The sequence below is a fragment of the Bombus pascuorum genome, chromosome 1 (genome assembly GCF_905332965.1).
Source record: "Bombus pascuorum chromosome 1, iyBomPasc1.1, whole genome shotgun sequence".
Taxonomy (NCBI): domain Eukaryota; kingdom Metazoa; phylum Arthropoda; class Insecta; order Hymenoptera; family Apidae; genus Bombus; species Bombus pascuorum.
In genome coordinates, this window is record NC_083488.1 from 13,835,326 (window position 1) to 13,860,174 (window position 24,849).

Consider the following 24,849-nt stretch of genomic DNA (forward strand, 5'->3'; position numbering starts at 1 on the left):
TAGTTTTTTACATACTATTCCTTAAAGAACTTGAAAAACTAAATAAGTGAAGTATTAATTATTAATAAATATTAATTTTTTAGTGTTACAAATGTTATTAGAAAATATTAATATAAGTATTAAAAAGATAACTATAAGTATAATGTAACTATAAAATATCGAAAAATGTAAGTGCATGCTAAATTATTGATAAATTTTATTTACGTGATTACAAGAAAGTACAAAAATTTAAATGTCAATTTTATCTATTGAATCACCAACCTTATTACTTCTAAATTTTAAGATCTAAGATCACAGTATTATGAAAATTACTTTTGACTATAATTTAAATTTCGCATCGCGCCAAACATTTTTCATTTTAAAATATATAACTGTGACGTCATTGGCTGTAATTAAAAAATCCACTAAAATTTTTGCTCACGTTTACAACACACTTGCAATTCATATGTTTATACTACATATTATGAATTCAAATTGTTCTGATAATCCAAAATTTATTATAATTTCATAAATTAAATAAAATGATTAGAATGTAATGTAATTTAAAAATATATAAATCTGTACTTTTGTAGATTTATAGTTTTTACTCAAATACTATTGGTCTACATTTTCGTGCCATTTAAAAATTACAAAAATCGTATTACATATAAATGGGACTTACTTTGTATTTATTTACATTTGTCACCTATCTTACTATTAGTAACTATATGTCGTAATAAACCAATCAGGTTATAGAAGATTTAAATTCAAATGAAAACTGAAAAGGTCGCTTTTTCAAATGGCGGTTACAGCGTACAAGTGTCAGACATCATATAATATGAATGAAATGAGTGAATATTAATTGAAAAAGTAACTAATGATTATTCGGTGATTTAAAACAAACAATTAGTAAAAATGTCAGACAGTATAAAAGTAGCTATTAAAGTGAGACCCTTAATTAAGCGTGAAAAGGATGATAATTTAGGGATACAATGGACAATTCAAGGCAATTCCATTGTTTCTACAGATCAAGAAGTGAAGAAGCGTGGAGATGGCGGTTTTTATTTTGGTATTATTTCCTATATCCATTATGATAACAATATTAATTCGGAATTTTTTATATTTTTATTAAATCAGTATTAACATCTTTATGTTTACAGATCGCATCTTTGACATGAATGCATCTAATTTGGATGTATTTGATACTGTTGTAAAACCAATTGTTAATGCTGCTGTAAATGGCTTTAATGGTACGGTATTTGCCTATGGTCAAACAAGTTCTGGGAAAACATACACTATGATGGGTACTACAGAAGAACTGGGGATTGTGCCACTTGCTGTGCAACACATGTTTGATGCTATTGCTAATACTAGTGGGCGTGAATTTTTATTGAGGTACATTTTTGTTAATAACAAAACGTAATGATAATATATTCATCATAATTATATATATAAAAAATAATTTATTTTGTAGAGTATCCTATTTAGAAATTTACAATGAAAGAGTAAATGATCTTTTGAATAAAAGTGGGACTGATTTAAAGTTGAAAGAAGACAGTAGTGGACAGGTAATCTTACAATGTAAAGAAGAAATTACAAATAGCCCTGAAAATGTGTTGTCCATAATGAAAAAAGGAGATAAAAATAGAAGAATAGGGGAAACTAATATGAATGAGCGTAGTAGTAGAAGTCATACTATATTTAGGATTGTAAGTTTATATTACCATACACTACATATTCCATTCAATGCAATATCTTAATGTAAATTTTGTATTTAGACAATTGAAAGTAGAGAAGCTGGAGATTCAAATAGTGCTATACAAGTATCACAATTGAATTTAGTAGATCTTGCTGGTTCTGAAAGAGCAAGACAAACAGGAGCTACTGGAGAGAGATTTAAAGAAGGGAGACACATTAATATGTCTTTGTCTACCCTAGGTTTAGTAATCATGCAATTAAGTGAATCCCAGGATGGTCAAAAGCATGTTAATTTTCGTGACAGTAAATTAACAAGATTACTTCAAAATTCACTAGGTGGTAATGCCATGACAGCAATAATATGTGCTGTGACTCCTGCTGCTTTAGAAGAGACTCAGTGTACTTTGTCGTGAGTTAATTACTATTTTTAAAGTACATACTGTATATATTTTTATAATATATACAAAATAATAAAATAATAATAAAATTTGTATAATTATAATTTCAGTTTCGCCTCTCGGGCGAAAAGTGTGAAAAACAAACCACAAATTAATGAAGTCATGTCCGATGCAGCACTTTTGAAACGTTATGCAAGACAACTAGCTAAACTTCAAGAAGAATTGCAGGTTTCTAATTTGAATTATGATGATGATAAATTTTTAATATTTCTCATTTCATCCAGAGTTGTAATTGCATGAACTTGTTATTTTAGAGAATAAAGATTGAAAATCGATCTGCAGAAGTTGAAGAAATGGAAACCAGATTGCAAGAAAAAGATCGTATTAATCAATTATTAGAAGAACGCATAGAATTACTAAAAACTCGTATCGTTTCCGGAGATAATATAGCTCAAGAGTCATTTAAATGCAAATTTAAAAGAAGACAAACATGGGGTGGTCCTGGAGTGTTTAATCAACACTTACCGATATTTCAAACTAAAACTGGCTTGCCAACAATAAAAGAAGTATCATTCGAAACGCCACAAAAAAAAAGTACCATACAATCTATAGACATAATGAATCAAAGTAAGTTTGCCATATTATTTTTATTTATATATATTTTATATTTATTTCAATAAATTTTATATTGTTTCTCACTTTTTCAGCATTTCAAACAGCTTTTACCGATTTTGAGTTAGAACTATTTGAGAGTGAAAGAGATCGTGAATCTAGAGAAAGCGACAGTGATGAGGATTATTTTGTAACAAAACGTAGAAATAGAGTTACATTTGTGGATGATGTATACAACATTAAATCTAAAAATAGTGGTATTGATATAACACCAGAAAAAAGTAACACATCGACTCAAACTGTAAGGTAAGTAGTAAAGATTAATATGGGTGTGAATTATAAAATTGTGTAATATAATTCTAATTTATTTTTAAAAATTGTAACAGTTATCTAATGTCCCCTTCCACACCAAAACATGTTTTACGACGATGCATTAATCAATTAACAAGAGAGTTTGTAGAACTTCGTGAATTTACAACTTTAGAAAAACAGCTAACATGTCAAGAAAATCATTGCTGTGCACGAGTAAGTATGATTAGTAATGCATTTAATGATACAGTCATTATATATATGTAATCCTTTACGTTTTAAGGAAGAGAAAGAACAACAAACTGAACAAATAAAGTCATCTTTGGAATGTTATAAACTGGAATATGTTACAGAAGTGAAAGAACAACTTGCAGCTCTTAATCTTGCAGAAGAAACAAATTTAGAATCTATAATTACTAAATTATGTACTAAATTGAATGAAATTCAGAAACAAAATATTTTAGAAAGAGAATCAAATTTTAAAACAATGAAACAATTTTCAGAATTAGAAAAAAGAATTGAAAATATTACTTCTGAAAGAAATGAATTTGAATATATTAGCCGTGAATTACGTGCAGAATTAAAGCAAAAAACAACAGAACTGGAATTAAAAATTATGTCAGAGGAAAATATGAAAAAAGAAGAAATGACAAAAATTTCAGAATTAGAAAAGCAAATGGAAAGTATTATATCAGAAAAAAATAAATTTGAACGTATCAATTCTGTCTTAAGTAATGAATCGACAAAAAAAATTACGGAATTGCAAAAACAAATTGAAAATGTTACTTCCGAAAGAAATGAGTTTGAGCACATGCGTCGAGAATTACATATAGAATTAAATAAAAAGTCTATAGAATTGGAAAAGTTAAAGAATAACTTAGAAAAAAGTGCAAATACTGAAATAATAAATAACAAAATAACAGAATTAGAGGCAGAAATTGAAAATATTACATCCGAGAATAATACGTTTAAACATATGAACGATGACTTACGCGCCAAATTAAATCAGATATCGTTAGAATTCGAATCAGAAATTGCTTCAGAACAGACTGAGAAACAAAAAGCAATTGAAAAAGTATCTGAATTAGAAAAATATATTGAACAACTTAATTCAAATAAAAAAGAATATGACTGTACCAATGTTGAATTGAAAAATGAATTACATAACAAAATTACAGACTTGGAATTCAAAATTAAATCAGAACATACTTTAAAGCAAGAAGCAATGGACAAAATTTTAACATTAGAAAAACGAATTGAAGATATTACTTGTGAAAAAAATGAATTTGTACGTATAAACAATGAATGCAATAAGAATATTTCAGAACTAAAAACTACAATTATGTCGCAACAAACTGCATATCAAGAAGCAAGTAATAAGATTTCTGAATTAGAAGAAAAATTAAAAAGTACAATATTGGAGAAAAATGAATTCCAACGCATTAATAATGAACTAAATATCGAATTCAATAAAAAGTGTTCTGAACTTGAGGCACAAACAATGCATAAGGAAGCTGACAATTTGAAGGCAATTGAAAAAATGTCTGAACTGGAGAAACAGATTATGAGTATAAGATCTGAGAAAAACGAACTTGAACGCGTTAATAATGAATTACATATCGAATTAGAGCAAAAAGATTCTGAATTAAACAATAAAATGGTAGCAGAGCAAATTCAAAATCAGAAAACAGTGGAAAAAATTTCCGAATTAGAAAAACAAATTGAAAATATAACATCCCAAAAAGATGAATATGAGCGTGTTAATATTGAATTACGTGCCCAATTGGATGCAAAAATTTCTGAATTCAATTCGTATGTAAGACAAAGTAAAACTGAAGATCAAGATTTAACGGAAAAAGTTTCTAAACTTGAAAATCAAATTACAAGCGTGAGTTCTGAAAACAATGAGCTTCAACGTATCAATAATGAATTACGTGCCGAATTGAGTCGAACAACTTTTGAGTTGAATCCCAAGACAGAACAAACTGAATATCAAGATCCAACGAGAAAAATTTTGGAACTTGAAAAACAAGTTGCAGATACGATGTCTGAAAAGAATGAATTATACTGTATTGATCAACAATTATGCATTAAAAAAACTTGTATATTAAAGGAAAAAGTAACATCGGAAGAAATTGAAAAGCAGAAAATAATTGAAATGCCTGACCAACTGAACATTGACAATATAACAGATGATAACTTTACAAAAGATGAATTTAACCATATTATTAGTGAATTACGTACTGAGTTGGATAAAAAAACTTCCGCATTAAACTTAGAACAAATTGAGAATCAGAAAGGAATAAAAATGATCTCCGAATTAAATAATAAAATAGAATGTGTCCTATCAGAACGAAATGAATTTGAAAATCTGTATAATCAATTAAATGCTGAACTCAAGAAAAAAGCTCCTGGATTGGAATCAACAACTGTATTAGAGCAAACTACAACTTCTGAATTAAAGGAGCAAATGGAAAACATTACCTCAGAAAATAATGAACTTAAAGATATCGAGGAAATACATGATGGATCAAATGACAAGAATATGGAATTGAAGTTAAGAAGAAATACGATGAAGGATTTACAAGATGTAATAACAAATCTTCAAACTGCGAACCAAGATTTAGAAGATCAATATCAATCATTTTTAGGAAGTGAATCTGTTCTGTCTTCTTCAAAAATGAATGGAAGTAATGCTGATACTTCATATGTAATTTTAAATATGGAAGCAGAGAAAAGTCAATTAGAAGGAACTCTCCAACTAAAAAGTCAGGAGTTGGAAGATATAAAAAGAGATGTTCAAAGCCTTAAAACGGACATAAACAAATTGCAGGAAACCATTTATCTGTTAACAACTGAAAATATGGAAATGGCTACAAAATTAACTATAGAACAAGAGAATGCAAAACAAAGTGAAGTTAATCTCCAGAAAACAATTGATGAACTTTATGCACGTATTTCTGAAGTTACGAATGAAAAGATTACTTTAGAAAGTGATTTAACAGCTTTGAATGATCAGTTGGAATCTATGCGTTCTAAGATGTCAGTAGTATATAATGAAGAACAGTTGTTAGAATCATATCGAAATAAAATCGATAAACTAACTGCAGAAAACATTGAATTGTCAACCTCTATCACAGAAAAAAATAAAGAGCTTGAGAACATCAAAGAAAGTAAATCACTTTTATATGATCACGATTGTATTTACACAAAGAAGATAGCTATCCTTCAAGAAAAGAATGAGTATTTGCTAGCTGAAAATAATGAACTTTCTACAGACTTGATAGACAAAATAGAAGAAAATGATATGTTGAAGGAGCAATGTGATATACTAAAAAATAAGATAGAGCAATCACTATCAATAAATGAACATGTTGCTGACAATGACGTAGAACATGTAAAGATGGAAAATAATATCTTAAAAGCAGAAATTGCAGAGTTAAAAACAAAAGTAACAATATTATCAGAAGAAAATACAAAACTTTCTACTAACCTATTAGAAACTTTAGATAATTTTGAATCTTCTCAAAATGAAAAATCATATAACAGTACTTTGCATTTATCAAAAATATTCAATAATAGTAGAGACATCGATGAAATGGAATACGAAGTATCACAAGAAGAAACACGGGAAACACTGGCAAATGAAGTGATAGCATTGCAGAACAAAGTCGATTACCTGACGCGCTTGAATAAAAAACTTAGTGATTTAAAATTAACGTCTTGCAGCCAGTGCGTACATTTAAGGAATTTGAATGAAAGTCACAGGATCCTTAAACTTGAAACAAAAGGTTTGAATCAAAAGTTAGAAGATTTACAAAGAAAGTTTGATCGCAAGTGTGCAGACACTGAGATTTTGAAAAACAAAATACGTCAAGAATTAAATTTAAGTGTACACGATGTATCTTCGAACGTTATCTTTGTTGATGAAATGAATGTAAGTTTCGTTGAAGAAAGAATTCAGAGTTTAAATAATGAACTACAAATTTTAAAAACTGAGCATAATAAATTCTTGGTTTTATATGAGGATAAGTGTGATGAGGTAAAACAACTTCACAGTGGCATGATTGCAGATGAATCCAACACAGATGATTCTACATCTAAAAAAATCCCAAACAGAGCAGGGAATAGAATAGAACAAATTCAAAATCATATTGACCACATAAAAAGTGATATGGATGAAATAAAGGAAAATAGCATGAATTTTACTGTTATGCTTAATGAATTTAAAACTGAAAAAGCGAATTTACTAGATCAAATTAACAACTTAAAAGATACTAATGAAGAATTACAAAAAACAATATTAAATAATGAAAGCACTGCAATAAAGAAACTACAAATTCTTGAAAATGAATTGACCAATACAAATAGAGAAATTGAACAGTTTTCCATACAAGAAAAAGAGTTAGAATCACAGAAATTAATTTTAGAAGTAGAATTAGAAGGCTTGAAACGCAAAGAACAGGATAAAAATGCCTTGATTAATCAATTAAATGAACATATCTTCTCTCTGAAAAAAGAATTAGAGAACAAAGAAGAGTTACAGTATCTAAAGGAACAATGCGAGAAATTGGAAAAAGATAAAGTACTCAGTAAACAATTGGAGCAACATAATATGCTAAAGATCAAAGAATTGGAAGTATGTATAAACGATCTCCAAAAAACCTTAACAAATCAAGAATGTTTCTTTAGAGAACATCAAGAGAAAGCTATTTACATGGAAAAACTTCTACAAGAAAAAGAGCAAGAAATATATATTCTAACACAGAAATTGCAAGCAGCTGAAACTGAAGTAATTAATATTAAGAATAATTTAGAAATGAAATACAAGAATGAATTTGATTCGGTGGTCCAGCACCACATCAAAGAATATGAAAACAATATGCAAAAATTAAATGATACATTAAATAAATATATTGATGAAAATTTGAATTTATCACAAGAACTTACTAGTCTTCGAAATGTCAAAGAAAAATTGAACGAAATAGTAGCAGAAAAAGAATGTTTATTTGATCACCAAAAAATGTTGGTCCATGATAATGAAAAACTTCATGACGAATTAGACGAAATTAGAAAATGTATAATTAAAGAACTTAGATCGCTTAAGTATAATGTAAATTTACAAGAGTTTCCAAGTAAATCTGTAACTGAAATTTTTGTACTTTTACTTCAAACGCTTGTATCTAAGGAAAGCGAAGTAATTAAAACTATGAGAGAAACATGTGAAAAGGAAAGACAAAAAATAGAAGAGGAGAAACAACAATGCATAAATACAGAGAAACGCACTATAACATGGGCCAAGGAATTGGAAGGAGAAATTGAAAAACTCCAAGCAGATTTAATGGAAAAAGAACATGCCCATAAAGAATATCAAAATACAATATCTCAATTAGAGCATCTTTTAAAAGAAAACACTTACGAAAAAGAAATATTTAAAGAAAAAATGGAAGCGCTAGAAACCGATTTTAATAATTTACAAGTTGAATTTGATAAACAATGCAAGGTTGATAATCAGCAAGAAGAAGCAATTCTTGTTGCTCAGAAGAAAGAAAAAGAAGTACATGAAATGTTTAAAACCAAAGAAACAGAATTACAGTCAAAACATAAATTGGAGAAAGAAATGTATGAAAAGAAAATAGATAATCTAGTTCAAACCCTAGAGTTTTACAAAACCAGAAATTTGGAATTAAATAATACGATTGAAGGTCTTGAAGCAAATGAAAAACAATTGAAAAATACCATAGAAGTGAATTTGACTGAAATAAAAAAATACAGTCAAAATGTAAAAAAAATAAATACAGAATTTGAACAGCTTACACAGGCTTATAATGAAGTAAATCAAGAGATAGAGCAAAAGAATTTACATATCGAAGAAATCACTACAGTTCTAAAAAGTAAATGTGATATATTGTCTGAATATAAAATAAAATTTGAGACAATTGTGCCTGAATGTGAAATGCTAAAAGAGCATATCAAAGATCAAAAATTGACTATAGAACAACGTAAAGAAGAAATAGACATGCTGAAAAGAGAAAGGGAAGAACAATTGGAAATTATTAAAGATAAGTTAAACTCGGAAGAAATAAAAAATTTTGGATTAAGTAAACAATTAAATGAATTGAACAACAAAAATGTCATTCTAATAGATGAATTGAATAGTTTGAAAGAAAAATATGAAGAACTTCAAGGAGAAAATGCAAAACTAGAAAGAAAAATTAGAAATAGTACAAGCAAAATTAAAGCAGAAGCGGAAATAGAGGAGCTGAAAGAATTGAATAAAAGACTACAAAACAATCTGGAGGGTGCAAGTAATCGTGTGGTAGAATTTCAAGAGATTAGAAACCAGACTTTAAAAGACTTAGTTGATGTAAAAGGTAAATACGAATTTCTAATGCAAGAAAATGACGAACTGAAAAAAGCACTTTCATTATATAAGTCGAAACACTCGAATTCAAGTTCATTAATAGACGAAGGCAAATATGATGCACTTCTTCTAGAAAAGAATAAAATTGCATTAGAGTTAGAAGATAAAAAGATAATACTGAGTCAAAAAGATAAAGGCGTTAAAGAATACATCAGTCAAGTACAAGAATTAACTGATAGAAACAAGGAACTGGATGATGAATTAGAGGAGTATGCGGCAATAATTCGAGAACGGGACATTGAAATTTCAAAATTAGAAGACAAGTTATATTCCCGTTTGTCAGAAAATGTACTTGTTAATGAAGCAGAAGAAAAGTTAAAAAACCTCAATGAAGAAAATGAGAAACTTCGCGATCAGGTAGAAGCACTTAAAATGAGATTGCAAATGGATGTAGAGAAAGACATCGAACTTCAAAATGAAAACATTATTCGCGTCTTAAAAAAGGAAAATTTGGAATTACAAGCGAAAATAAATTTTTATAAAATACAGATAGATGGTATTGAATCTAAAGAAATACGCACGGATCAATTAAAAAATTTGGATAAGAGATTAGAGAATAACTTACAAGAGTCAAGTAATTCTGTTAAAGAACTTGAAGGAGATGAGAATAAAATAATAAAGGAATTAGAAACTCATAAATTATTGTTGAATCAGAAGGACAAAGAACTTAAGGAGTGTATAAATAAACTACGAGATTTAACAATGAAAAATAAAGAACTCAATAATGAATTAGAAGAATATGTAAGAACTATTCGCAATCGTGATGCTGAAATTTCAAACTTAAAAGTTAATTTGAGTTCACAGTCAACACAAAATGAATCAGATAGTAATATAAGACAAAAGTTAGACTTTTTCATAATAGAAAATAAAAAACTCAAAAATGAAATTAAAGAGCTTCATATGAGATCAAGAATAGAAGCGCATGATGAAAGTATACTTAAAAGTAGTATAAGAAAACAAAATAGAATTGTGATATCTGATAGAGATGAATACGAGGATAAATATGGACAATTGAAAAAAAAGATACATGAATTAGAATTGCAGTTAGTATCAAAAAATGGAAAAATTGCAACTTTAGAAATACAAATTCAAAGTGAGAGTTTCCCATATCAGAAGAAATGTAAAGAACTGGAAGAACTTGTACTCGCCTTTCGTAATAAGGTATGTTATAAATTATAAAAATGATCAAAAATTGGTTCTGAGTGTATAGCTAATCGAATGATATAATACAATCTGATGTAACTATAATGCTGAAATCTCTGGGTATAATTTTTAGTTGATATGACTTACAATCAAAAGGCTCAAATCGTAATAATTACTATAAATGTTCAATTTTATATACAGAACGCAGAATTGAATAATGAAGTAAGAAAACTACGAAGAACTCTAAATGATGTTAACGCATGGGAATGTGATGTCTGTAGGCGATGGCGCGTAAATAGAAAGGATCAAGCTTGCCAAACAATACCTAATAATACAGTGCGTTTCTGTAGTACTAATAGTGGAGTTGTTGAGGTAAGCAAAAATATCAATATATATATTAATTTTTAATGAATTTACAGTATTTACATACGAAGTTGTAATATTTATACAGGATCATGTGAAAATCCAAAAATTAGAAAAAGAGAAAATGTTAATGAAAGATTTGTGTCGGTCCCGATCTCGGCAAATAAAGGAATTACAGGATCGAATACAAGAACTAGAAGCACAAAGTTCGTTTGCTTTGAGACCAAACGAAGTATTGCAAGATAGATCTAATCAACAAGATAGCAGCATTATAAGACACAATAGGCATTTAGATATTGGAAAAATTTAAAGCCGTAAAATAATGTTAGATTTCTTCCTTAATCATACATTTTTATGCATATATGACACTGTGTAATAACCGCACATCTTATTCCATATCAGTAAAATTATTACTTCATAATTCCTGTACTATATGTTCATATATATATATGAGACTGTAAATAATCGCGATCGAATTAACAATGATATGTATTACATTGTTAAATTTGTGATTTAAACTAATGATTTTAACAAAATGATTTTTTAATCGTATAATTCATAAGAAATAAATTAAATATTTTTATAACTTCATTGTTGTATAAATTCATGTTTATTAAATAATATTTTATTCTATACATATAAAATTATGTTACATCATACATTCGTCATAATGTTCAATGCTTTATACTTTGCCAAGTTTCTGTTTCTTTACTTTATATTTAGGCATACTCCTAGGCCTTTTTGCACCAACTTTTCTTTCAAATAAATCTACGAATGAAGATAGACCAAGATGTAAATTAAGGATATTAATATATTAAATCATTTTAAACGTATGAGACTAAAATTACCTTTATCAGGCTCTTCTCCAATTTCATCGCGATAATATTGCGCATCATCATCTTCTACATTATTCTCCTCAATTGATTCTTTTGCTATTTTTTGTAGTAACACTTCACTTTCTTTCTTCTTCTGCATTCCTTTCAAAGATTTTTCTTTATGTTCTTGTTTTTGCAATTCCTTCTTCTTTTTGTTTTCTTCTTGCACTTTCTTTCTTTTTTCCTTTAATTTCTTTTTTTCTTCTCGTTTTTTCTTTATTAATAGTTTTTCTTCCTCAGATTTATGAATATACTCATGGAAAAGTACTTCACCATCTAAAAGTCCATCTTCGACTTTTATCAGCTAAAAGTATTTTAAACAACAATGTTAATTAGTAACTATTTTCGAAATTTATTTAAAGGAAGAGTAAGAAATAATTTCCTTACTTCTAGTGTTAATCTAGGACCCAATTCAAAGAGTCTAATTGCACTTTTATTATTTGCATGATTACCACGCGATGATAATGTTTGTGGTAATGTAACATGATTTGAAGGATCATCTTCAGCTTCACTTTCAGAAACCGTTCCTTTTGTTAAGAAGTCGGAAAAATCTTCACATTTAGACAAATTTGGAATCTTAGCTTGAATTAACTTTTTGATACCTTTTGATACGTCAACAGGTACTACTTTAATAGCATAATGCCTAAGATCAATAGTTTTTGATGTGGAATTATAATTTAAACTCAGACATCTACGGATTGTACTTAAATTAACCTATAGAGATATTAAAAAACATTTCATTTTAATGAAAAACTACAGTTAACATATATAAACTAATATTATTGTCTAAGGGGAAACTTACTGTAGTCAAATTGATTGTTGGAAACATATTTTGAAACATAGAAGCAATAAGCTTCAGTTGCATACCTTCTCCACTAAAATTATTTAAGATCACTAGTGGAGAATTTTTAAATAATTCTTCATATACCATTTGCCTTTTTAATAAAGATATTACATCACGTGATAAGGAAAAACTGTGTATTTTAAAAGTGAGTGTTGGTCCTCTTGGTAATCTATTACAAATTTATTTTTTAATTGTTCAATAATATTTATGATAATATATAAACATTTAACATTGACATAATTGATAATCAGTTAACATAATTGAATTCAGTACCTGCAAAGTTTGAAATACATTCCTTGCTCCGTTCTTGTAAACATACACATGTGTGTAACATGAAATATACCAGCTATTGATACAAAATCTTTGATTGTATTTCTTTTTCTTTCTTTTAAAGACATTGCTGTAAAAGGTTCCATGATTTTTCGAAAGTCTTTAGTAAGTTCAACAATGTGTTCTCCAGGTAGACCACGATGAATGACAAAAGAATGAGGTGCTTTTGCTACATTTGGATTTTCTTCTGTACTAATTTGTTTATTTTTCTTTACACAACGACCCTGCATAATGTTTATGCAAAGTTAAGTAAGGAACTGCATCATTTTTGTCGGTTCTATACTCTAAATTCGTCTTATTAAAAAAATATGTTTACATGGGTATCCTATTAATATTTAATCTATAATTTACATATATGTTGTATTATTTGTACATATGCTTAAAAAGCTGTTCACCAAGGGCCATGAAATAAAAAATTACCTTTTTACGGCGTCCCATGATTATTTTTTTATATTAAGGTTAGAATCTTTATCACGTGTATGTATATATAAATATGCGTGTATACAATGAATCGTTGTGAAGTTGGCGCTAGAAGCAAAACAGGTTAAGCACATCACGAGGATTCGAGGTGTCATAACCACGTTATAATAAATGAAAGTCACTACTATTTTTTTAGCATTTTTTTTACTTAAGTATATTTCATTAACAACTATTTTAATTCATTAATCGAATATCAAAAATATATATTAATCATTAAATTGACTTTAGTTTTTTTTAGAATATTTTTAATAAATTTTTGTTTCTATCACAATTACAACAATTTTCATTTTATTTTCAGTAATATCAATTAATACCAATTTTCTTAGGCATGTAAAATTTGTATGTCTATACAAATAATAGAGATGCAAATAATCTAAGAGACTGATACAAGTAATATAAAAATCTAATTTAGTGTATATTCTTTAAATTGTTTTTGACTAAACTACGAATTCATAACATATTTTTGAAGCTTATCAATAAAAGTTTAAAAATTATTCAGTGTCTTTAATCATTATGTTACTTTTAAGTAATGCATATTAAATATTTATTCGATTTAGAAAAGTTACTTATCTTTTTCTTTTCTCTTCTCTTTATCTGTTTTATATTTTATTGTTTTCAAGCAGTTAAAATCTAAAGTCACGTAGAGAGTACAATAAGAGATCGCGAAACCATCCAACTTCCCTTCTCATTCTATTATGAATCCTGGAAACGACTACGGTTGTTCACCGCGTGGAAGGATTCATTGTTTGGAAGCGCGGGAACTTCGGTGCGACTTGTTAAGCGAAGAAAACTCTTCTCACGGTGCAAAGTTCACGGCCAGCGCGTCGATCTTTATCTACCTAGCCATGTCCGGGGATCCCTCGAGTCGTTACACACTAAAATTACGTCGCCAATAATGAGGACGTAAAGTCTTCGAATAATTTCGCTACCACGTCCTTGTATGTATTTCTTCACCTTGCTATTTTCTCAACGTTAACTTATTCGTTATCGATCTCGTATCTTTTATTTATAATGTAATATAACACTAACCATATCCACTAATCGGAAAACAAACTACCGTAAGGACTTCATTTATATTTCTATTGTTCACGTCTAAATTTTATATGATCAGATATATTCTACTTCTTTCTGTGTCCTGATATACTGTATGCATACATTTACAAGTATTCTTTATCTGCTTATTTCGTATCCATTGTTGATTCTATATTTAATATTAAGTAGGAATTCTGTGACATGTTAAAACAATAACTTTAAGTACAATTAAAATCAATAATGTTACAGGTACGAAAACTACTATATATCAAACCGTGGTAGAAATCTTTACTTTTTACTCTTCGGGAATCAAAGCCTCTGGAAAAAGAGGCAAAGATTCTTTATCGTAGTTCCGGCTTGATCCTTTGGTAGTACTCGCTTTGATCGTAGTAATTCGTCAACGGCAACACGGATAATAGTCGCACTACGTTACACCGGCTGCGTCGAGGTAACGTCTGCCATATGCCAAGCTGAAAACCGGCCGTGATTTTTGCTGGCATCACTGCCGTAAGGAAATCGAAAAACAGAATATAAGCTCGTTCTTCTGCTATCTAATAGACGTCATACTTACGTTTGCAACAATATTTATTTAAATCTGTTATACGTATATTTAGTTCTTTGAACAATAATTGAAATTTCCAAATAAGAATTTATTTCTTGAACAATCTTTTCATACATTTTGTTCCATTAGAGAGATTTTTTTGTTTGAAAAATATCGTATCATGTATATATTTCCACGAAGATAGATATTTTAATAAGCATTTTTGATCATGCTCGTTTTATAGTTCCATGGGTTGTTGCTTATTATGTATCGTTTAACTCTAGAACTGCAAATGGGATAGAATTGTGAGAAGTATAGTAAACTGAATAAGAATGTGGATTTCGTATTTTAAGTGAAATGATCCAATTCGGCTTAAAGTACACCGTTGCATCTTACATCTGTACTCTAGAATACCTTCGGTTGGTACTTCCACTTTGGTGAGCTTGTTTTTGAAATATAATAATGTTTCATAAATGCATATGGTGATTTTGTTTGTTACATATAAAAGGTTAACTCGTGAACGCATTTATTTTATGGTAATAGTTTAATAAAAAAACATAGCTAGTTCACTATTTTATTAACATGCGATTTTACCGTCATGGAACTAAAATGCAAAATAATATTATAGAAGTTTTATTACATATCATACATATTTAAAAAAATTTTTATAATCCAAACATTAAAAATCAGGTAATTATATAGAAGATAGTACGTCTCACCGATTTTAATAATTTTAAGATATGTTGTTAAAGTCAACATTCTGAACAACTTTTTCAAAACTTTTTCCTATACATATAAGCTGCTGCACGACTTTAGTTTCCGAGATTATCATAAAAATACTTTTACTACTTTTTATCTTGGTGTGGGTTAAGTTTGAGTTAGCTTTGTATATGCACATGATGATATTATAGATGTGTTTTTGCCGCGACGCATTCATAGTTTATATGTACATATGAACTTCAGTTGTCTCACGTTCCAATTTGTAAATACAGAGAGATAAGGAAGGAACTCAACTTATTGCTAGTTTACTTGCTTCAGCTACGCGAAAGCTGCGAACGTACATGTGTATGTAATACCATGTTCATACCTCAAGTTAAGTCAAATCTAACTTAAACTAAGATAAAAAGTAATAAAAGTGTTTTATGAACATCTCTTATGAACAAGTTTCATATTAGATACATAATTAGTGTTAAATAAGTTTTTATTTGTGTCATAAAATATAAAATATACATATCTAAATTGCATTAGGATTTTGAAAATTACTTAGAATAACAAGGTTGACATCTTCATTCTGCCCTGATGATGAAATTGTGCTAGTATCGCTAAGTCTTGTAATTTTTGCTTTAAGCAGAAATATTGGTGTGAAATCGTAATTAACTGTTCTTGTACCGTACATCTCATAAGTAATTTTTGATTCATTCAATTTAGATTTTTTCAGTTGCATTTGTTGCGCTGGATTTTGTTACTTTCTTTCTTCTTGTACCTTTTCTTCTTACAGGCAACCAGAAGTAGCATTTTGCAGATTTAACACAGGAAAAATGGGTTTATCATCTTTGGTTGGAGATTGCTTGTCTTTTTCTGATATTATCATCGGAATATAGTTCTTATTATCATCGAAATATTTATTGTCGTTATTATTGGAATCTTTGTAGGTTCTTTTCTTATAAATTATTTTCTTAACGCGTTTTTTATTAATAAATCTTTGTTTACTTTTATTATAATTCTCGCCCATTTCCTCATTTTCTGATGATAATTCTACTAATGATAGATCTATGTCAGGTGAGAATTTATTATTGTTGTAGTTTTTCTGTACAAATATATATATATTTTTTTTAATTCTGTTCATAATAATTATTCAAAGAAATAAAGTTTCAATATCCTTTAATATGTTATTTATGTATTTTTATTATGTATTTTTATGTATTTATTAATTTAATCTGTTGAAATGATTAAGTTCGTATATCGATGAAGTATATTGCGTGTAAAATCGAATGCTCTTCGAGATTAACAAATCGTTAATACTTTTCTTAAAAATAAAATTCTTTTATCGAATATTTCCTATAGCGTTAAAGCTGTACATGTTTGCTACCTGCTCAGGTCTAAACCACAAGCTAAATTGTGTTCTTGAATTATAATAATATATCTTTCCCGGGCAGCTTAATCATGTCTCTTGAAAATTACCAAATTCATATTCTATTTTTGACATTGTTCTAATTCATTACAATTGCAAACTATAAAATTAAAACATCGCAATTAAACTCGGTGTTATCAGAAATGTTATTTACATTCGAGCACAGATTGATTTAAGTCCATGATCACATTTCATTAATGCAGACAGTACAGTCTGTGGTTATAATCTTATGCTATGCTGAATCGGTAAAGTAGTTCTATGAGTTCTCAAGGCATTGGATAAAAAATATATCGAGTGATAGATCTATCCTGTACCTCCATCTGTGATGACATTTCGTTTACGCGTGTCTTGTGACGATTTTTGATTTGTTCAAAGTTTGATTGTTGACGCATGTGCATTATCATTAACATACTTTGTTAATTTGGATTGCAAATTCCGTCTGTGTCAAAAGAACGGCGCGGAAGTTCAGTAGAGAGCAAAGAGGTACGTACCCGTAGCAATTGTTTGTACGATATTTCCGTTTGATTCTATCTCCAAATGGCTGACAAGATTCGAATCTTGTTATGCTAGTTGTGTTGCTACAATTCATTTATAGCTTCTTAACAATCGAAAACACGAAGCATAATAAAACAAACCACTACATGATATATCTCATTCATTTCGAGAAACACATACGAAATCTTTTTATAAACATGTACTTTTAATTTAAATAGACATATTTGTAAAGATTGTTGATGAAGAGTAGCTATAATATGATACATCCACTGCTTAAAGCCGGACACAGAAATATTTACTATTATGTATCGATTACGTATTTTACATCTATCACTGAAAGATATCAATTAGTTTATTTAAATATTTTGTTTCTCTATATTTTTCATATATTCGTATAGCTAATTCATATATTTAAAGATTGATCCTATAGGACAGATTATAGTCAGTCTAATTCTTGCGTCAGAAAAATATATAATCGCGATTCATCATGAAATCTTTTGAAATATAACCTCCATCTGAATAAAATTAATCTCAATTAATTTAGCGTTTCGAGCAAAATAGCTCGAACGTATAGTTACCACTGGCTGATTTAAGTACTGACGTGTAACTAACGTGTCGGAAGTGATTATCATAACAAGAAAATTGTATAATATTAAGCATTACTTGGTTGCCAGGACACGGTATACGCGTTTGAATTTGAAATTATTCGATATGCGCAGACGGGTGTATCTTACTGGTTGGCTAGCGTGGATAAGTTTGTTTACAAGCGGGAGAACTGCGGCTCCATTCGATCCTCGAAGGTTTCGTATATTCAAATTGAATATCCGACACCGAGCGTAATACGAAAATTCAAAGTATCTGCACGTATGTGTAGCTACTATAGACTCGTGAAACGGGCCACGAGGACGGGTCAACCACGAATAAAACCGCTTCTGAAAATTTTTTTCTGCCTTTTCCCGGAAGAAACGTCCACTGAATGCATAATGCTGTACGAATGTATCTTCGTAAATGTGCATGCACGGGACTCGCAAGGTGAATTACCTTGAAAATCCATCGTATCTTTTCCCGTCCTTCAATTTCTTTGTCGATTCGATCTTTGTTCGAAGTCCAGCTGGGCGTTCTTTACGGATCGAGCGTTTTCAGTGTTCTCTTTTCTTCGTCTTGAATATATGAAACATTAGATAATGTATGCCACGCACAGCGTGGTACAATGTTGTCAATATCGAATTTCATGGAATTCATATTTTTCAATTCTTGTCGAGTATAATTTTCATATATGTATACAAAGTTCCTTTCTGAATTAACAGCAGCTAGCAGAATTCACTAAAGATTCGGTTCGTGAGTAATTACGCATAAAGTCTTTTTTCCTCGAAAATACAGAGTAATCTAATAGCCAATTATTTACGATTCCTATTCTAAATCTTATAAATCACGATTATAAATTATAGTAAAGAAAGGAATCACTGCAGCATCAAGCATTCGTGAATGAATAGAAGACGGTATATGATTAATGAGAGATACGTAGATCAAACTTGAATAAGTTTATGATCCATTTAAATTGGTTCTAGCTTTATTACGATAAAAAATGTTAAAAAAAGAAACGTAATAATTTCTTAAGATCTTCTCCTTTGAATATAACATTTCTTTAAGATTTTCATCAATCTTTGTTTAGTATAGATAACGTAGGATATTCTCAAGTTAACTATAAGTATTTATTTATATCAAAATTATGTTTGTCGCTACACGTATCTATTTAGAATTTTTATGAAGAAAATTTCATTGATTTTTCTGGAAGATATCAGTGGTTGGAGAAACGTAATCTGATACTTTCGTTATAATTTGGCATGCACAAATACTTGCTGCTTACCGTGAGACCCAGATAATCAATAGCTCGTCTCGGTTTCATTGTGAAGGTAGAACAAATTGGTGCACCACCTACAGCGCGAGCAACGCTGAACTCTCGCATAGATAATCTCTGTGGAAGTTTTCAAGGATGCCTGTAATTTACAACTGGGCAGCCGGCCTCGGTGTTTCTTCTTTACGTTTCATTGTACACCACCCCTGAGATAGGTTCTTTGTGTGCGAGCAGCAAACTGGACCGCGATGGAAAAGTGTAACAAACGTGTCCTTGCACGAAATAATATCTTTCTTTCTAGCTCGGTCGTTTTTTTATTCATGCAATACTACACGGAAACAGGAGATTATCTGGCCACAAATGAATACTTTTGTTTTAGATTGCCGATCGTCAAGCTTTTATTTCCAGAGATAAGTGTAATTACGAGATGGGCAAATAATCAAACTATCTGTGGTAACAACCACGATAAAGTGCACAGATTCTTCGATGAAACGTGTTATTAAATCATTTAACAGATTGTACATGCGCGATAATTGTATGAAGAATGCTCAAAACATTCTTTTAGTCCCGCAGCATTTAGTCGTACACGCGAATCGTATAAATCGCAATTATGTATATCTAATTCACTATTATTATTATTATTATTATTATTATTATTATTATTATTATTATATATGATCATTTCTTCGAATTATTCTTATAAAAAAACTATCGAGGTGAAGAAGCAACTGTCTCTTCAGGAGAATTAACACAGCTTATGCACGAATAAAAACAGTTAAAATGAAGACTTTGCCAATACTTCCGACAAACATGGATTCGTGCGTGGAGCCGCGTCTGTGTAACCAGCTCCTAGCAACAAGTCATAAGCTATACTTTGTACGCACTTGTCAGAAACGGCGAGAAAACAAGGGAGAGAGGATGAAAGGGGGAAAGAGAAAGAAAGAGGAAGAAGCGAAAGGAGAGAAGATAGAAAGGCGAGGCGGAAAAGAGATAGGAAAAGAAGTCCGGTGGAATGCTTCAGGAAGACCTAAGGATTCTCACCGAGTCTCTCAGGAGACTGTCTTGCGGTGCTTTTGCGGCTCGACAAAAACCATTTTTTTGCACCTAGTCTAGATATGGAGGAGGAAAGAATAAGATCGCAGAATGAACATTGATATTAGCTAGAACGTGCAGTAGGAGGATTGGACCAAGGCTTTCGTAATTTGAGATTTTTTCGAATCTTTGATCGCGCAGGGGAACTCCTTTATTTGGATTCATCCCCCGGATGCTATGGACCGCAGGATGTAGGTATATATCGTTGTTCTTTCTTAGGAATACTCGACGTCGGTTAATACACGAGTATCCGCGTTCAGATTATATATATATATATATATATATATATATATATATATATATATATATATATATAAATATAATAATATTATAATAAATAATATTATAATAAAATATAATATATATATATAAAACTCGCTGTTCATGTTCGATTACGTGAACCAGAGAGTACATAGTTGCTTATTCTAAACAAACATTTATCCTACAAGAAATGATCGTAGTTACGGCAGAAGTTTATGCATTGAACGCTATACAATTTGGTCGGAAATTTTGGCGAAAGGATTGTTATATACAGGATTGATCGCAAGGTACGGAAAAGGAAAGGTAAAACAGAAATTAATAACGGTATCTATTTCTTTTGAATGGCAATCGTGTACATTGAAGCTTAACATAATGTAAGATGTATTTGAACGCATCCGGGTAACCTCTGCGAAGAGCGAGCTCGGATGAAGAACTAAATAGGAATGTGGTGTAGGTGAAGGATCGAAGCAAAGAGGATGGATCATGAGGAGCGAAGTGGCTGCAACGATGTATTACATTAATAACTCAATTTAGCTATTAGCCTGATACCAGATGGTGCCATGATCCATTTGCCTGTCTGCCTTTTCAATGGAAACTTTAACCACATATGGAACGATTGTAGAAGAATTTACAAGCAAGAAGAAACAGGGGCCGAATGGAAAAAGCGAAATAAGAGATTAAAGAAACATGTACGAAGGAAGAAATTCTCCCGAAACGATAGTCACGAGATAATTGATCATAACCAGACCGATGCACGCTGGGCGTGTTTTCCCGTTTGAGCGATCGATCAACGTTTTGAAGAGAAAATTCCAAGTTCAAACTGAACTGAACACTGTCGCGGAGCGCAACGCATGTTGCGAAAACGTCATACAAGCAGAAAAGAAAAGAAAAACAAAGACGGAAGAAGTGGCAGAGAAGGAGGAGAAGGATGATGAGGACCATCGAAGTCGATGGTGGAGATGGTGGTGGCGTGGACCGTTAGTTGGCCCCAGCTCCGCGGGAGCGTTGTCCGGGCATTCCGCGTTACTATTCTCCGTCTTCCTCTTTTCCCTCCCTTCCCTCTCTCTTCTCGTTCCTTCTTTTTTACCTTTGTCCCACTCTCACCCGCTTCGTTCTGCCGTTCGTTACACCGGCATTCTCTCTCTCCCATCATCTTCCACTGCCTACCAACGTCACTGGATCTTGTATCGGACACCTCGTCTCATTGCATCCTCGTGTTGGTTTAATGTCAACCGAAAACAATCCACAACATTCTAACGAGTTTATTTTGCCGTTGTTGTTTTTCTTCAACATTGTTTAAACCTTTTATTCTATCGTACATCTAGGCTGGATCGATTCGATTCATTTGTATCTTTGCACACGATCGTTAATTCATTTTTTCGAAGTGGAAATTCACGTCCAGAACAACATGTAACGTAAGCGCGTTGAATATTTATGATGCATGGTGTCAAGTGTACTTGATATAATATATTAATTTCGAGCTTTAGTCTAACGATAACGGATTAATGACGTAAAATGAAATTAATTTGTTCTTTCGTTCGAGTCGCTTGAATATCATGAATTGCTTCATTCTACAAGTGAAACACGAACAAAGGCAACGAATGAGTTATGAAAGTCTAATAGCGTTTCACAAACTGCTGTTAGATATTGCTTACCCTTGTAAACTGTGTCAAAAATCTAGCCAATTGCACGTGTCAAGAAACGCGCTGACGAAACGTCTGAATGACATTTTAGAATTTTAAATCAAGCGTACCCATCGAAGGGATCGGATATTCTATCGAACGTAACTTGACTATCACGAAGGTTCGAGACCTCGATGGAGAAATTAAAAATTTTATTTCGATCACACATTTATAGACAGAGGATCTTACGAAATAACTGACCCTTTCAATTCAATTTGTTTTAATCGATCGTTCAAGATCATGACACTCGAGCTTTTCAAAGCGAAGAGAAAAATATTTGAAAGTATAAAAATGATCAAATATGAAAGAAACTTCTCGAAAGTGTCAATGAAGCGACATTGTTAAGCGAACCGAGTGTCGGCTTGATCGCTGGGCCAGTAGGTCCCCTCATCAGTACCTCGGCAAGGATAACAGTTCACGGGTGTACCGTTTACGCTAACGTTATCCTTGCCGTTTTAACTTTGCATCTCAGGCATCACCGCAATCATCGAAAGTGAGAAAGTGAGTGGTCGGCCGATGAAAGTATTGAAAGAAGAGCACGGTGTAAATCATGTTGCATACAGATACAGTTTATGTTATTTTACATCCAAACTATTCTACGATGATTGAGGGAAAGAGAGAGGGAAGAGAGAGAGAGAGAGAGAGGAAGAAAGAATCAAATAATATCGTAATAAATATTTATGCTTACTCCTTTTTGTTGTAATCTCGTGAATAAATTCAGTTTCTTGCTTCTATCAACGTATGTGCAATATGTCACGTGCATGCAATAAATTAAATTGATCTGACTATTGCACGAGAAAAAGAACATGAGCAAAAAGACGAAAATTGAATTTTAAACAATGTACTCTCAAATCATTTACAAAGCACTATTGCGTTACAATAACCACGTGGAACGAACTCTGTTCCACTTCGTACATCGAATCTTGTATTTAATGTAACCTTGTCAAGAAAGTAGCTGATGGGGATAGAAATCGATGGACGATTACGATACGCAATGTATTTGTCTGAAACGCACGATTCGTTCTTGGAAGAAAAACGTCCATTTTCTATTCGGTTGAACTCACCGACTCTTTTCTAGTTAGTACGGTTCAAAATTATACGCTAGATCATGGTGAATGAGTTTTAATCAAGGCCAGCATCATGAACCAATACATAAGAACGTACCCGTCCTACTATCGACGTGTATAATGTTCGTCGAAATGATCTTCTGAAATAGGAAGAGGTCGTACGTTTTCGGTTTTTAAAGCCACTACACGTAACATGATGAGGATAAGTTTATAAAGGAAGCGATTGGAGAAACTATCATTGAGTGATTTGTTGAGAAACGTTTTTCATTTTTTTTTTTGATGAGTCGATAGGTTCTTACTTATACCGTCGACCATAAATATCGAGACATCAATTCTTCATACTTATTGGAAAACTCTAATAAATGTTATTCACATAAATAAATAAATATTATTACATTATACAAGACACGTGTTTGTAATAAATAATAGGTTTACGATAAAATAAATATAAAATAAATGCAGCAGACAGCATTCAATCCGCATTAAATGTCAGTAGATGTTCTAGCTCTTCCAATCGACAGTATACTCATAGATAATACAGATATATTATGTATTTTTAACCATAAGTCACCGCAAGTCATCATAAGTCTATAGAGACCAGAACACATGTTGATTTAAGATAGAAGCTTAATAAAATAGGTCTGCAATAAGATCTTCATAGCATATATAATTATAATTTATTTTTCCTTATACTATCTACACAATGTTAATAAGTACCAAATTCATTTTGTAATTATAATATCGATTCATTCGTAAGTGTACCAAATGTCCTATGACTCATGGACTCTAGTTTATGTATCCATGTATGCATTTACAATTAGATATCTGGTTTGCATTTACTTGGAATCGCGCGCTGTCTGGTTTCGTTACGTTATTATGTTAGATATATGTGCGTAGATCTCGGTGACCTCATATTCGAGAAGACTTACACAACGGTAGAAGGTCGGCCGTTAGTCGGTGATCCACGGCCACGGCAAAAGTGCCGGGAGGCGCTTCTTCTCGCCAACGAAAGTAGTATTACGCTTGATTTTCACTCTCTGTGTTTTCGATTACGTAAGTACCGACCGAACGAAGACGCAGCTTACGGTTTAATAAAACAGTTACGTTTGCCTACTTGCTGTAATACATCACTGTATGCATGGTACCATCGAAAGACGTTACATGCGTATCGACATTCATGAAGAATGATTAATCTCGTTTCGTTTCCTTGTCGATGATCATTCTGTTCCTCTTTCTAC

At 30.9% G+C, this 24,849-nt stretch overlaps 2 protein-coding genes across 2 annotated transcripts; one reads left to right on the plus strand and one right to left on the minus strand.

Annotated features, from left to right (window-relative positions):
• The first annotated feature begins 763 nt into the window (after nt 1-763).
• On the plus strand, nt 764-11,512 carry LOC132905331 (centromere-associated protein E-like). Its single transcript, XM_060956523.1, has 11 exons — nt 764-1,048; nt 1,140-1,374; nt 1,454-1,688; nt 1,758-2,086; nt 2,186-2,303; nt 2,390-2,702; nt 2,783-2,993; nt 3,074-3,212; nt 3,280-10,581; nt 10,765-10,935; nt 11,015-11,512. Exons 1-11 carry the CDS (start codon nt 895-897, stop codon nt 11,234-11,236), a joined length of 9,429 nt encoding a protein of 3,142 aa, XP_060812506.1. The 5' UTR covers nt 764-894; the 3' UTR covers nt 11,237-11,512.
• Nucleotides 11,513-11,517: 5 nt separating this feature from the next.
• LOC132905339 (protein Peter pan) lies at nt 11,518-13,529 on the minus strand. Its single transcript, XM_060956535.1, has 6 exons — nt 13,396-13,529; nt 12,919-13,199; nt 12,604-12,814; nt 12,189-12,515; nt 11,775-12,105; nt 11,518-11,694 (listed from the first exon to the last, which is right to left on the minus strand). The coding sequence occupies exons 1-6, from the start codon at nt 13,411-13,413 to the stop codon at nt 11,609-11,611; spliced, it is 1,254 nt and encodes a 417-aa protein (XP_060812518.1). The 5' UTR covers nt 13,414-13,529; the 3' UTR covers nt 11,518-11,608.
• Nucleotides 13,530-24,849: the final 11,320 nt, after the last annotated feature.

What these genes read in the sequence shown, in the direction of transcription:
- LOC132905331 (XM_060956523.1), top strand. Translation starts at nt 895, where the DNA reads ATGTCAGACAGTATAAAAGTAGCTATTAAAGTGAGACCCTTAATTAAG. An exon ending in GTCATACTATATTTAGGATT is followed by an intron (nt 1,689 to 1,757) that starts GTAAGTTTATAT and finishes TTTTGTATTTAG; the next exon opens with ACAATTGAAAGTAGAGAAGC. An exon ending in AAAATCATTGCTGTGCACGA is followed by an intron (nt 3,213 to 3,279) that starts GTAAGTATGATT and finishes TTACGTTTTAAG; the next exon opens with GAAGAGAAAGAACAACAAAC.
- LOC132905339 (XM_060956535.1), bottom strand. An exon ending in GTCCTAGATTAACACTAGAA is followed by an intron (nt 12,106 to 12,188) that starts GTAAGGAAATTA and finishes AAATACTTTTAG; the next exon opens with CTGATAAAAGTCGAAGATGG. An exon ending in TGGAGAAGAGCCTGATAAAG is followed by an intron (nt 11,695 to 11,774) that starts GTAATTTTAGTC and finishes CTTCATTCGTAG; the next exon opens with ATTTATTTGAAAGAAAAGTT.